At 40.5% G+C, this 13366-nt stretch overlaps 1 gene segment (V, D, J or C); it reads right to left on the reverse strand.

The window, feature by feature from the left end:
* Positions 1–11404, reverse strand: part of LOC116862300 — a 36209-nt gene extending 24805 nt beyond the window's left edge. Inside the window, 2 exon segments of the V gene segment in view lie at positions 11134–11193; positions 11294–11404. Of these exon segments, the coding sequence occupies positions 11134–11193; positions 11294–11339 (106 nt within the window).
* Between the last annotated feature and the right edge of the window lie 1962 nt (positions 11405–13366).

The raw sequence follows: 13366 nt of genomic DNA on the forward strand, positions 1-13366 counted from the left end.
TCACGCTATCCTTCTTCCCTCCAAAACGTTCAGATTGTTTCTCAGAATGCACAGTGTCTCATGGTTCATCTCCACCTCTGATTTGCCCCAATTCACTTTTCCTTTCCTTCTCCTAATGCCCAGTATGTTAATCTTTATGCTCCAAAATTTAGTGAAACTGTATGATAATTGGCTTTCTCTGTTTGACTTATTTCACTCAGCACAATCTCTTCCAGTCCCTTCTATGTTGATGCAAATGGTGGGTATTCATCCTTTCTGATGGCTGAGTAATATTCCTTTGTGTATATAGACTACATCATGTTTATCCATTTGTCTGCTGAAGGGAATCTTGGCTCTTTCCACCATTTGGCAATTGTGGACATTGCTGCTATGAACATTGGGTTTCAGATAGCCCTTCTTTTCAGTATATATGTATCTTTGGTATAAATACCCAGTATTGCAGTTGGAGGGTCATACATAGCTGTCTTTTAATTTTCTGAGGAATCACCACACTGTTTTCCAATGTGGCTGCACCAATTCGCATTCCCACCAGGAATGGAAGAAGGTTCACCTTTCTCCACAACCTCTACACAATTTGTTTCCTTCGTTGTTAAACTTTGCCATCCTAACTGGTATAAGGTATTATCTCAATGTAGTTGGATTTGAATTCCCCTGGTGCCTAATAATGGTGAACATTTTTATGTGCCTTCGAGCCATTTGCATGTCTTTACTGGAGAACTGTCTGTTCATGTCTTCTGTCCATTTTTTGACATGGTTATCTGTTTTTTGGGTGTTGAGTATTCTCAGTGAGGAAAAAATGAGAGCCTTCCCACTGAGATCAGGAATATAACAAGGACGCCCACTCTTACCACTGTTGTTCAACATAGTAGTAGAAGTCCTAGCAACAACAATCAGACAAAAAAAAAAAGGAAATAAAATGTATTCAAATGGGCAAAGAAAAAATCAAACTCTCTGTCTTCACAGATGACATGATCCTTTATGTAAAGAATCCCAAAAATTCCACCCCCCCAATTACTAGAACTCATACACCAATTCAGTAATGTGGCAGGATACAATATCAATGTACAGAAACCAGTCGCTTTCTAATACACTAAGAATGAAACTGTAGAAAGGAAAATTAAAGAATCAGTTCCATTTACAGTAGCATCAAAACCTATAAGATACCTTGTAATAATCCGAACCAACAAGGTAAAGGATCTATACTCGAGGAAGTACAGAGCACTCATGAAATAAGTGCCACAAAAAGATAGAAAAGCATTTCATGCTCATGGATAAGAAAAATAAGCATTGTTAAAATGTCTATGCTACCAAGAGTAATCTATACTTTCAATATCAACCTGGTTAAAATACCAGCAGCATTTTTTAATATGCTGGAGCAGACAATCCTAAAATCTGTGTGGAACAGGAAAGACCCTAAATCCCTATGGAAATATGGAAGGAGACAAACAGCTGGAGGCATCATGTTACCTGATTTCAAGCTCTACTCCAAAGCTGTGATTACCATGACAACATGGTACTAGCACAGAAACAGAAACATAGACCAGTGGAACAGAGTAGAGAGCCCAGATATGGACCCTCAACTCTATGGGCAAATAATCTTAGACAAAACAGGAAAAAAAATATCCAGCGGAAAAAAGGCAGTCTCCTCAATAAATGGTGCTGGGAAAATTGGACAGCAATATGTAGATGAGTGAAACTCGAGCATTCTCTCACACCGTACACAAAGATAAACTCAAAACGGATGAAAGGCCTCAATGTGTGCCAGGAATCCACTAAAATCTTGGAGGAGGAGATGGGCAATAACCTCTTTGACACTGGCCAGAACAACTTCTTTCAAGACATCTCTGAAAGGCAAGAGAAACAAAAGCAAAAATGAACTTTGGGGACTTCATCAAGATCAAAATCTGCACAACAAAGTACATAGTCAACTAAACAAAGAAGCAACAGACAAAATGGGAAAAGATATTCTATTTTTTAAAATTTCTTTTCAGTGTACCAGAATTCATTGTTTATGTACCACACCCAGTGTTCCATGCAATACAAGCCCTCCATAATACCCCCCGCCAAGCTCACCCAACCTCCCACCCCCCATCCCTAAAAAACCTTGAGATAGGTTTTCAGAGTCCACAGTCTCTCATTGTTCGTCCTTCCCCATTTCCCCCAACTCCCTTCTTCTCTCCATCTTCCCATGTCCTCCATGTTATTTCTTATGCTCCCCAAGTAAGCGAAACCATATGATAATTGACTCTCTCAGCTTGACTTATTTCACTCAGCATAATCTCATTCAGTTCCATCCATGTAGATACAAAAGTTGGGTATTCATCATTTCTAATGGAGACTTAATAATCCATAGTATATATGGACCATTTCTTTTTTATCCACTGGTCAGTTAAAGGGCATCTTGGTTCTTTCCACACTTTGGCAACTGTGGCCTTTACTGTTATGAATATTGGGGTACATATGGTCCTTCTTTTCAATACACCTGTATCTTTGGGGTAAATACCCAGTAGTGCTATTCCAGGGTCATAGGGTAGTTCTACTTTTTATTTCTTAAGGATGTCCACACTGTTTTCCAAAGTGGCTGCACCAACTTGCATTCCCACCAACAGTGTAAGAGGGTTCCCCTTTCTCCACATCCTCTCCAACATAAATTGTTTACTGTCTTGTTAATTTTGGCCATTCTAACTTGTGTAAGGTGGTATCTCAATATGGTTTTGATTTGAATCTCCCTGATGGCTAGTGATGATGAACAATTTTCATGATATCGTTTTTTCAAAACAGAGCAGAAAGGTCTTGTCCCAAAGATGGCGGAGATGTAGGAGACCCCGCTTCAACCAATCCCCTAAAATGAGCTAAATATCTACCAGAACACTCTGAACACCCAGAAAATCAGCCTGGGATGTAAGATTGTACACTCTGGATCTCTATGGCTGCAGAAGACACCAGTGGAGAGGTAAAGAAGAATGGGAATGCTCAGACTGATATCAGAGGATAAACAGAAGGGAGAGGGAGCCACCAGAAGCGACCCATTGAAAGTAATACCCGAATAGGAAAGTGCCCCATAACTGGGGAGCAGCAAACTTGGAGATTGGTTGAAACCACATAAAGGAGAAAAAGGTCTGAAGGGGCAACTGGTGGAATCTGGCAGTCCCGGTCAACAGTCTAAGCCCACGGTCCCAGTCTGGTCACTGCTGGCCATCACCTATGCCAGAGACAGTCTGGTGGGACCTCCAGTCTGTGGTCCCTGAGCCCACGGCTTACTGCTTCTTATACCATTGCTCAGGCTGGGCACACTCCTGCCCATGCCTGGGAGAACCTGGGATGAACTGTGGTCAGGATACCTCCACCCACAGCCTTCCATGACCTGTGCCTCTGCTGGGTGTGAGAGTACCTGGTGTGGGTGTGGACCCCAGACAGCAGTCCTGGCAACGGCATTCATCTGGGTTTGGGTTCGCCTAGATTAACATCGCTCACAGTTTTAGTGGCAAAGCGTGGGTGCAGAGACTAGTGGGGGCCTTGGGCGACCACTGAGACTGTAGCTGGGGTTGTATACCGCCTGTGTGAGGATGCGATGTTGCAGAGTTTGCAGAGGCAGAGTCAGTGTGTTCTGGACCACGCAGAGCAGAGCAGACTGAAGCTTCTCTCTGAGGTGGAGTTCTGGGTGCAGTCAGTTTACTTTCCACCAATCCTCCCAAAAGTTGCAAATAGCTGCTAAAGAACAAAAGCCTCCAGAGAACAAAAGCCTGAGAAACCAGTTTCCACAGAGCCAAGCCCCTTGATAAGGGCCAGGGCAACTCAGCCCAAGCAGGACTGATGTAAAACAGTGCAGCAGCCCTCTCCCCCAGAAAACAAGACAAAAGAATAAGAGGACAACCACCACAGGGTCCCCATAAAACTGTAAAACCCCAAAATCAAGAGAAAACAATATATTAAGATCCCGGTATTGCCCCCAAACCTGTGTATTTCATAGATACAACTTTTCTTTCTTTCTTTTTCTTTCTTTCTTTCTTTCTTTCTTTCTTTCTTTCTTTCTTTCTTTCTTTTTCTTTCTTTCCGTCTTTCCTTCTTTCTTTCTTCTTTTTTTTCTTTCTTTCTTTTTTTAGAATTTGTTCTCATGATTCTTGTTCTTTTAATTTTTTCAAACTACTTGCCATTACAAATAGATGTTTAATATAACATATTCCATAATAACTCTTTAACTTGAACCTTTTGTGCATACACCTGTGTTTCTTTTTCTTTCCTTTTCGTTTTTATACATATAGATATAAGCTTCAAGGTAATCATTTTTCCTATTCAATACTACCCATATATATATAAACTACTTTTAATTTCCCTATATTTCTGGAAAGTTAAGTCCTTTAAATAGATAACAATATTCACCCAGGGAGAACCAAAATAACCTTCCTCACCCACATGCTGGGTTTATAACCACCTTCCCAACTTATTCTCCTGTTAGTGTTTCTGTGTATTTGTTTTTTGTTTTTGTACTATATAAATCTTATTCTTGGGGCTCATTTTTTCTGTTTTTTTTTTTTTTTCTTTTTTCCCCTTATCTTTTACTTTTGCTGGTCTTTTTGTTTGTTCGTTTTCATTTATGTACCTTATAAATCTTACTTTTGGGGCTCATTTTGACTGGTTTTCTCTTTTATCCCCTCTTTTTCTCTTTTTATTTTTTATTTCTTTTCAGTACTGACTTCTGATTACTCTGAAACTTTCCAGCGTGTGCCTTACCTAGATCTTTAGATCCCCTCAGCCAGCTATCACCAAAATGATTAGGAGGAGAAACACACAATAGAGGAAAAATTCAGAGACCATGCCCTCTGCCACAGAACTATTGGATATGGACATGAACAGCATGTCAGAAAGGGAATTCAGGATAACAATTATCCAGGCAATGGCTAGGTTAGAGAAGACCATTAGTGGCAGCATAGAAACTCTAAGGACAGAAGTGAGGGCTGCTCTGGAAATACTAAAAAATGCTACCAATGAGATCCAATCTAATCGAAATACCCTAACAGCTAGCATAACTCGTGCAGATGATTGAATTAGTGATCTAGAAGACAAACTGATACTGAAGAAGAATCAGGAGGAAGCCTGGACCAAACAGCTTAGAAACCATGAAAACAGAATTAGGGAAATAAATGATGCTATGAAACGTTCCAATGTCAGAATTATTGGATCCCTGCGGGGGGGGGGAGGAGAAGACTAGGGTATATGGTTGGACAAATTCAACCATGGATGAAAATTTCCCTGTCCTAGGGAATGGAAGAAGTTTTTGTGTCCTAGAGGCAGAAAGGATACCCCCCAACATCAACAAGTCTAGAATGACCTCCAGATACTTAATTGTGAGATTCACAAATCATAATATTAGACAGAAGATCTTAAGGGCAGCTAGGGGGATGAGATTCCTTACATACAGAAGGTCCATCATAATAATGCCAAACCTCTCCACAGAAACCTGGAAAGCCAGAAGGGGCTGGCAAGACATATTCAGGACACTAAATAAGAAGAACTTGCAGCCAAGAATGTTTTATCCAGCAAGGCTGACATTCAAAATGGATAGCGAGATAAATAGCTTTTAAGGCTGGGAAGGTTTAAATGAGTATGTGACCACAAAGCCGGGACTACAAAAAATATTAAGGGGGGAGGGCTATAAAAGAAGAAAGATGCCAAGAGTGACAGAGCCCAGAAATTGACAAAGACAATATAGAAACAAGGACTTCTCAGGCAACATAATGTAAATAAAATTGCATTTTTCAATAATCACTCTCAATGTGAAATGCCCCATAAATGTTCCCATAAAACAGCACAGGGTTTCAGACTGGATAACATAACAGGACCTGTCCATATGCTGTCTACAAGACACTCACTTGGAACCTAGAGATAAGACTGAAAATAAAGGGGTGGAGAAACACCTTTCATGCCAACTGGCCTCAAAAGAAAGCTGGGATAGCCAGTCTCATATCAGACAAATTAGAATTTAAGCCACAGACTTGAGCTATAGTCAAAGATACAGGAGACTGCATCAGTGTCTTAAAGTGTCTATCCACCAAGAATATCTAACAATTGTAAGTATTTATGCCCCCAATACGAGAATATCCAATTACATAAGCCACCTGTTAATAAAATTAAAGAGTCATATTGATATGAATACATTGATTGTATGGGATCTTAACATGCCACTCTCAGTAAAAGATCACCCAAGCAGGGAAATCAATAAAAGAAACAAGAGCTTTGAATGAAACATTGGACCATATGAACCTCATATGGTTCCATCCTTAAACAACAGAATATTCATTCTCTTTGAGCACACACGGAAATTTCTCCAGAATTTACCATGTACTGGGTCACAAATCAGGACTCAACTGATACCAAAAGATTGAGATTATTCCCCGCATATTCTCACACCACAATGCCTTGAAACTGGAGCTCAACCACAAGAAAAAGTTTGGAAAGAATTGAAACACTTGGGAGCTAAAGACCATCCAGCTCAAGAATGTTTGGATCATCCAGGAAATCAAAGAAGAACTTAAATAAATCATAGAAACCAATGAGAATGAAGACACATTGGTCCAAAATGTATCAGATACAGCAAAGCCTGTCCTAAGGGGGAAATACATAGCCATCCAAGCCTCCATCAAGATAATTGAATAATCCAGAATGCACCCACTGTCTCTATACCTTAAAGAACTGGAGAATCAACAACAAATTAAGCCAACTCCACACACAAGAAGGGAAATAATCGAGAGTAGATCAGAGATCAATGAGATAGAAACTAGAGATACAGTAGAACCCATCAATGAAACTAGAAGTTGTTTTTTTGGGAAAATTAATAAGATCAATAAACCGCTGGCCAAACTAATCCAAAAGAAGAGAGAGAAGACCCAAAATAACAAAATTATTAATGAAAAGGGAGAGATCAAGACCAACACCAAGGAAATAGAAACAATCATCAGAAATTATTATCAACAGTTATATACCAATAGGTTAAGCAACCTAGATGAAATGGATGCTTTCCTAGAAACCTGTGAACATCCAAAACTGAATCAGTAAGAAATTCACAACCTGAATAGACCAATATCTAGTAATGAGACTGAAGCAGTGATCAAAAACTTCCCAAAAAACAAGAGCCCGGGACCTGACAGATTCCCTGGGAAATTCTACCAAACATTAAAAGAAGAATTAACACCTATTCTCCTGAAGCTGTTTCAAAAAATAGAAAGAGAATGAAAATTTTCACTCTTCCTATGAAGCCAGTGCTGCCCTGTTCCCCAAACTGGGAAAGACCCCATCAGAATAGACAATTTCAGACAAATACCCCTGTTGAATATGGATGCCAAGATTCTCAACCAGATCCTAGCTGATGGGATCTAACAGTACATTAAAAACATTATCCAACATGACCAGATAGGTGCCGCTTCCTGACATGGCACTGGAGAAGAATGAAACACAAACAAGTCATCTGCAAGAGAGAGGGAGCAGGGACATCAGTGGAAAAGACTATCACCCTGAACAACTCCTCCTCAGTCCCATTTTTATTAGATATAGACAGTAATCAACAAAAGAGCCAAGGAAGGCTACACATTAATCATATGCCTTGTAGATAAACAAGAAGGAATTCAAAATGTATCTGATCAAGCAGTTCACAGTGTATAGTTGAGCAAGCGCATTCAAAGGAATCATCTAATTAGCCACAAGTGCTCTCCAAGGAAGGGGAGATAATGGGAAAATGAAGCATGTGGTGTTCTTCCCTGAGTGGGCTGGGGATTCCCAGCTGATCCGCTTCCATGAATCAGGCGACAGTCCACCCTGAGCAAGCCTGGCATCCCCAGCTCCTCAGCTTCAAGGACTTATATCATCCTCTCCCCCAGAGGCCTGTTACCAGTATGTTTATCTTAAGGCTATATCTAAACATGTTCACTAACAAATACAATTTCTCATGGGTCATATTTTAAGTAACACATTGTTTTGAGAGACAGTTACAGGTAGGATTCATCCCAGGGGTGCAAGAGTGGTTCAACATTTGCAAATCAACCAATGTGATAGAACAAAACAATAAGAGAAGAGAGAAAAGCCACACGATCCTCTCAATTGATGCAGAAAAAAAAAAAAAAAGCACTTGACAAAATACAGCATCCATTCCTAATTCATACTCTTCAAAGTATAGGGATAGAGGGAACATTCCTCAACTTCATAAAATCTATCTATGAAAAACCCACAGCTAATATCATCCTCAATGGAGAAAAGCTGACAGCTTTCCATTTTCAGATCAAGAACACGACAAGGATGCCCACTCTCACCATAGTTGTTCAACACAGTACTAGATGTCCTAGCAACAGCAATCAGAAAACAAAAAGAAATAAAAGGTTTTCAAGTCAGCAAAGAAGTCAAACTCTGTCTCTTTACAGATGACATGATACTTTATGTGGAAAATGCAAAAGACTCCAGCCCCAAAATACTAGAACTCATACAGCAATTCAGTAATTCAGTAGGATACAAAATTAATGCACTGAAATCACTTCCTTTCCTATACACTAACAGTGAAAATAGAGAAAGGGAAATTCAATAATTGATTCCACTTACTAGAGCATACTATAGTATTACTATCCTGCCTCGAGCAATCTACACTTTCAATGCCATTCCAATCAAAATTCCACAGACATTTTTCAAAGGGCTGGAACAAACAATCCTAAAATTTGTATGGAACCAGAAAAGACCCTGAAGTGCTAAGGAAATGTTGAAAAAGTAAAACAAAATTGGGAGCATTATCGGTTGTCTGATTTGAAAATTTAATACAAAGCTGTGATCACCAGGACAGCATAGTACTGTCACAAAAACAGACACATAGACCAGTGGAACAGAGTAGAGAGCCCAGAAATGGATCCTCAACTCTCTTCTCAAGTAATATTTGAAAAAGCAAGAAAAATATCCAGTGGGAAAAAGACAGTCTCTTCAATAAATGGCCCTGGGGAAATCGGACAGCTATGTGTAGAAGAATGAATCTTGACATTCTCTTATATAATTCACAAAGATAAACTTGAAATGGATAAAAGACCTCAAAGTGAGGCAGGAATCTATCAAAATCCAAGAGAAGAACATAGGCAGTAACCTCTTTGACATCGGCCACAGCAACTGCTTTAAAGATGTCTCCAAAGGCAAAAGAACCAGAAGTGAAAATGAACTTTTGGGACTTCATCAAGATCAAAAGCTACTGCACAGCAAAGGAAACAGTCAACAAAACAAAGAGGGAAACCACAGAATGGGAGGGGATATTTTCAAAATACATTACAGAAAAAGATCTGATATTCAAGATCTATAAAGAACTTCTCAAACTGAACACCAAAAAAAAAAAAAAAAAACAGAAAATCATGTCAAAAAATGGGCAGAAGACATGAATAGACACTTCTCCAAAGAAAACATACAATTAGCTAACAGACACATGAAAAATGCTCATCCTCATGAGCTATCAGGGAGATTCAAATCAGAACCACATGGAGATACTACCTTATAGTAGTTAGAATGGCCAAAATTAACAAGACAGGAAACAACGTGTGTTGGAGAGGATGTGAAGACAGGGGAACCCTCTTGCACTGTTGGTGGGAATGCAAGTAGGTGCAGCCACTTTGGAAAACATTGTGGAGATTCCGTAAGAAATTAAAAGTAGAGCTTCCCTATGACCCTGTAATTGTAGTACTGGGTATTTACACCAAAGATACAGAAGTAGGGAAAAGGAGAGCCACCTGTACCCCAATGGTCATAGCAATAATGTCCATAGTCAACAAACTGTGGAAAGAGCCAAGATGCCCTTTAATGGCTGAATGTATAAAGAAGATGTGGTCCTATATACAATGGAGTATTATGCCATCATCAAAAGATGAATACCCAGCTTTTGTATCCACATGGTTGGGACTGGAGGAGATGATGGTGAGTGAAATAAGTCAAGCAGAGATAATCATTTATCATGTGGTTTCCCTTACTTGTGAAGCATTAGGAATAACACACATGACATTAGGAGAAGGAAAGGAAAAGTGAATTGGGGTGAGCCAGAGAGGGAGATGAACCATGAGAGACTGTGGTCTCTGAGAAAAAAACTGAGTGTTTTGGACAGGAGGGGGTGTGGGAATGGATGATGCTGGTGGTCAGTATTAAGGAGGGCATCTAGTGTACGGATCACAGTGCATGGTGCATAAACAATGAATCTTGGAACTCTGAAAAAATAAAATTTAAAACATTTTTATAGTCACTTGGGTTTGTATGTGTGTCTGTGTGTGTGTTTGTGATCTTCAAACTCTGTATCCACACAGCATCCTGGTGCAGGTTACCTTTTCTTTCCCACATTGTCCTTAAAATTGACAATGTGAGTATAGTTCAAGATTGAGAGTGTACCAAGGCTGTTAATTCTCTTGCTTTGCACTGTTGATTCTTCTGTAGGCTCATATCCAGCATGCACTTTCCACTGGTTTTGACAAGATTCGCACACTGAGCTGGGTGGTCCTCTGATAAACAGAGAGAGTAACTGGGACTGCTGTAAGGTTCAGATGACATACATGGAGATATTTGTGATCCATTGGTATTTAGGGGTAGGAATGAGCAAGTGTAAGTAACACTGTATCTTGTGCTTGTTGGTATAGTTGTTGTCCCAAATTTCTAAGTCAGAGACTGAAGAGGAAGCACAGAATCATGTGTCCAGAGAGGCTCCCTTGGGGAAAAAGCTTGAAGGCATGAGTGCCAAAGACTCTAACAGGAAACTTGCCCATATTCTACAGCTGTGCCTGCTCCTGGGGCTTAAAGACAGAACTGGTGAGTGGTGTGCACTCCCCGGTGGTCCAGATCCCATCCTACAGTGAGGTTTGTGTCTGAGTCACACTGCAGTCCCCTCACTGTCTCAGTTGCACAATAATACACGGCCGTGTCCTCGGCTCTCAGGCTGTTCATTTGCAGATACAGCGTGTTCTTGCCATTGTCTCTGGAGATGGTGAATCGGCCCTTCACAGAGTCTGCATAGTATGTGCCACTTCCATCATTGCTAATACATATGACCCACTGCAGCCCCTTCCCTGGAGTCTGGCAGACACAGTTCATGTGGTAGCTGCTGAAGGTGAACCCAGAGGCTGCACAGGAGAGTCTCAGGGACCCCCCCAGGCTTCACCAGGTCTACCCCAGACTCCACCAGCTGCACCTCACACTCGACACCTGCAGACACAAGACATCCTGTCAGGAAACTGTCACACACCCACTCTCTCTCACTTGTATCCACTCTCACACTCAAGGTCCCTTATTCTCTGTAAACTACCTTTTAAAAGAGCAACAAGGAAAACCCAGCCAAGCACAAACTCCATGGTGAGTTTTCTCTATTATTTCCTGATTAGTGAATGGAAACACAAGGAAATACTGTGGCTGGGTCTCCTCTCCCAGCTGCAGGGTCCATACTGGTCTGTTTTATTCAGCAGAGGAAGGGCCCTACTTGCATGTCCTCTGACTATATATACAGTTTGGGATCTAAGCTGATGGAGACGGCAGTGACCAGAGATGGTGTGACTGCTGTGACTTTGTGGCATTGACAGGATATGGGAAAAGTGATTTTTATTTATTATATGATTTTCCAGAGAACACACTTGGCCTCCGGTGCTCCTTTTACACATTCACCCACATCTTGCGGTGTTTGTTTCATGTTACACCATAAAGAGTTTTGAATGTACACCCAGAATTATAGAGGTTGTGTCAAGTGTCCAAGAGCTTGTGTAGGGTGTGAGCCCAAGGAATTGGCCTGGCTCCTCCCCGCCAGACCTGCTGTCCTCTGAATCACCTGCAGGACAGAGCGGGCAGGTTCATGAGGAAGGTGGAGGCCTTCCTGTGATGGGGACAAGATGATTGTTCTTCTTTTAGATTTTCTCTAAAAAAGTAAAGAGAATTAGTGTTTGTGCAGTTCTATTTTCAAGTCTCTAACATTTCACTATCTCTACGTTCCTCCCAAGTCATCTCTGGGATTAACTGCAATAGCTGTGATGCATGTACTTGACACAAGATGACTGCACACGAGTACAGAGTGTGATCATGTAAACCCTGCAGTTAGAATCAGCATTACCCAGAGAAAACAAATCAACTTTACACAAAATTTCCTGTATTTTCTTTGCAATTCTTCCTTCCTCATTCCTTCTTCACTCTGTCCCCACATTACTATTGATCTTCATGTTACCTTACACTAGCTTTAATTTTATAGAATATATAATTTTGCAATTGTATTTAATGTACCTTTATTTCTAGGACTTCTATTGCTGAGCCAAATACTTGACAATACCGTGATATATATCACGGTATTGTCAATATATATATATATATAGTCTATATGTATATATAGACTATATATATATATATAATGATGGACAGCTTTCCAAGGATGACATAGAGTACAATATGTCCACTTTTAAAAAAAATTCTTTTTAATGTTCCAGAATTCACTGTTTATGCACCACACCCATTGCTCCAACCACTACATGCCCTCCATAATACCCACCACCAGGCTCCCCCAACCTCCCATCCCTCGCCCCTCCAACACCCTCAGATTGTTTTTCAGAGTCCATAGTATCTCATGTTTCACCTCCCCTTCCAATTTCCCTCAACTTTGGTTTTTTTAATTTTTAAAATTCCTTTTTCAGTGTTCCAGAATTCGTTCTTTATGCATCACACGCAGTGCTCCATGCAATACGTGCCCTCCTTAATACCCAACACCAGTCTCACCCAACCTCCCACCCCCACCCCTCTGAAACCCTCAGATTGTTTCTAAGAGTCCACAGTCTCCCATGGTTTGATTCCCCCTCCAATTTACCGCAACACCCTTCTCCTCTCCATCTCCCCATGTTCTTCATGTTATTCCTTATGCTCCACAAATAAGTGAAACCATATGATAATTGACTTTCTCTGCTTGACTTATTTCACTCAGCATAATTTCTTCCAGTCATGTCCATGTTGATACAAAGTTGGGTATTCGTCCTTTCTGATGGAGGCACAATTCTCCATAGTACATATGGACCACATCTTTCTTATCCACTCATCCGTTGAAGGGCATCTTGGTTCATTCCAGTTTGGCGATGGTGGCCATTGCTGCTATGAACATTGGGGTACAGATGGACCTTCTTTTCACTACATCCATATCTTTGGGGTAAATAACCAATGGTGCAATTTCAGGGTCATAAGGAAGCTCTATTTTTAATTTCTTAAGGAATCTCCACAATGTTTTCAAAAGTGGCTGCACCAACTTGCATTCCTACCAGGAGTGTAAGAGGATTCCCCTTCCTGACATCCTCTCCAACACATGTTGTTTACACTCTTATTAATTTTGGCCACTCTAACTGGTGTAAGGTGGTAT

This window comes from Lontra canadensis, unplaced genomic scaffold (genome assembly GCF_010015895.1).
Source record: "Lontra canadensis isolate GAN:19392208 unplaced genomic scaffold, GSC_riverotter_1.0 scaffold231, whole genome shotgun sequence".
NCBI lineage: Eukaryota > Metazoa > Chordata > Mammalia > Carnivora > Mustelidae > Lontra > Lontra canadensis.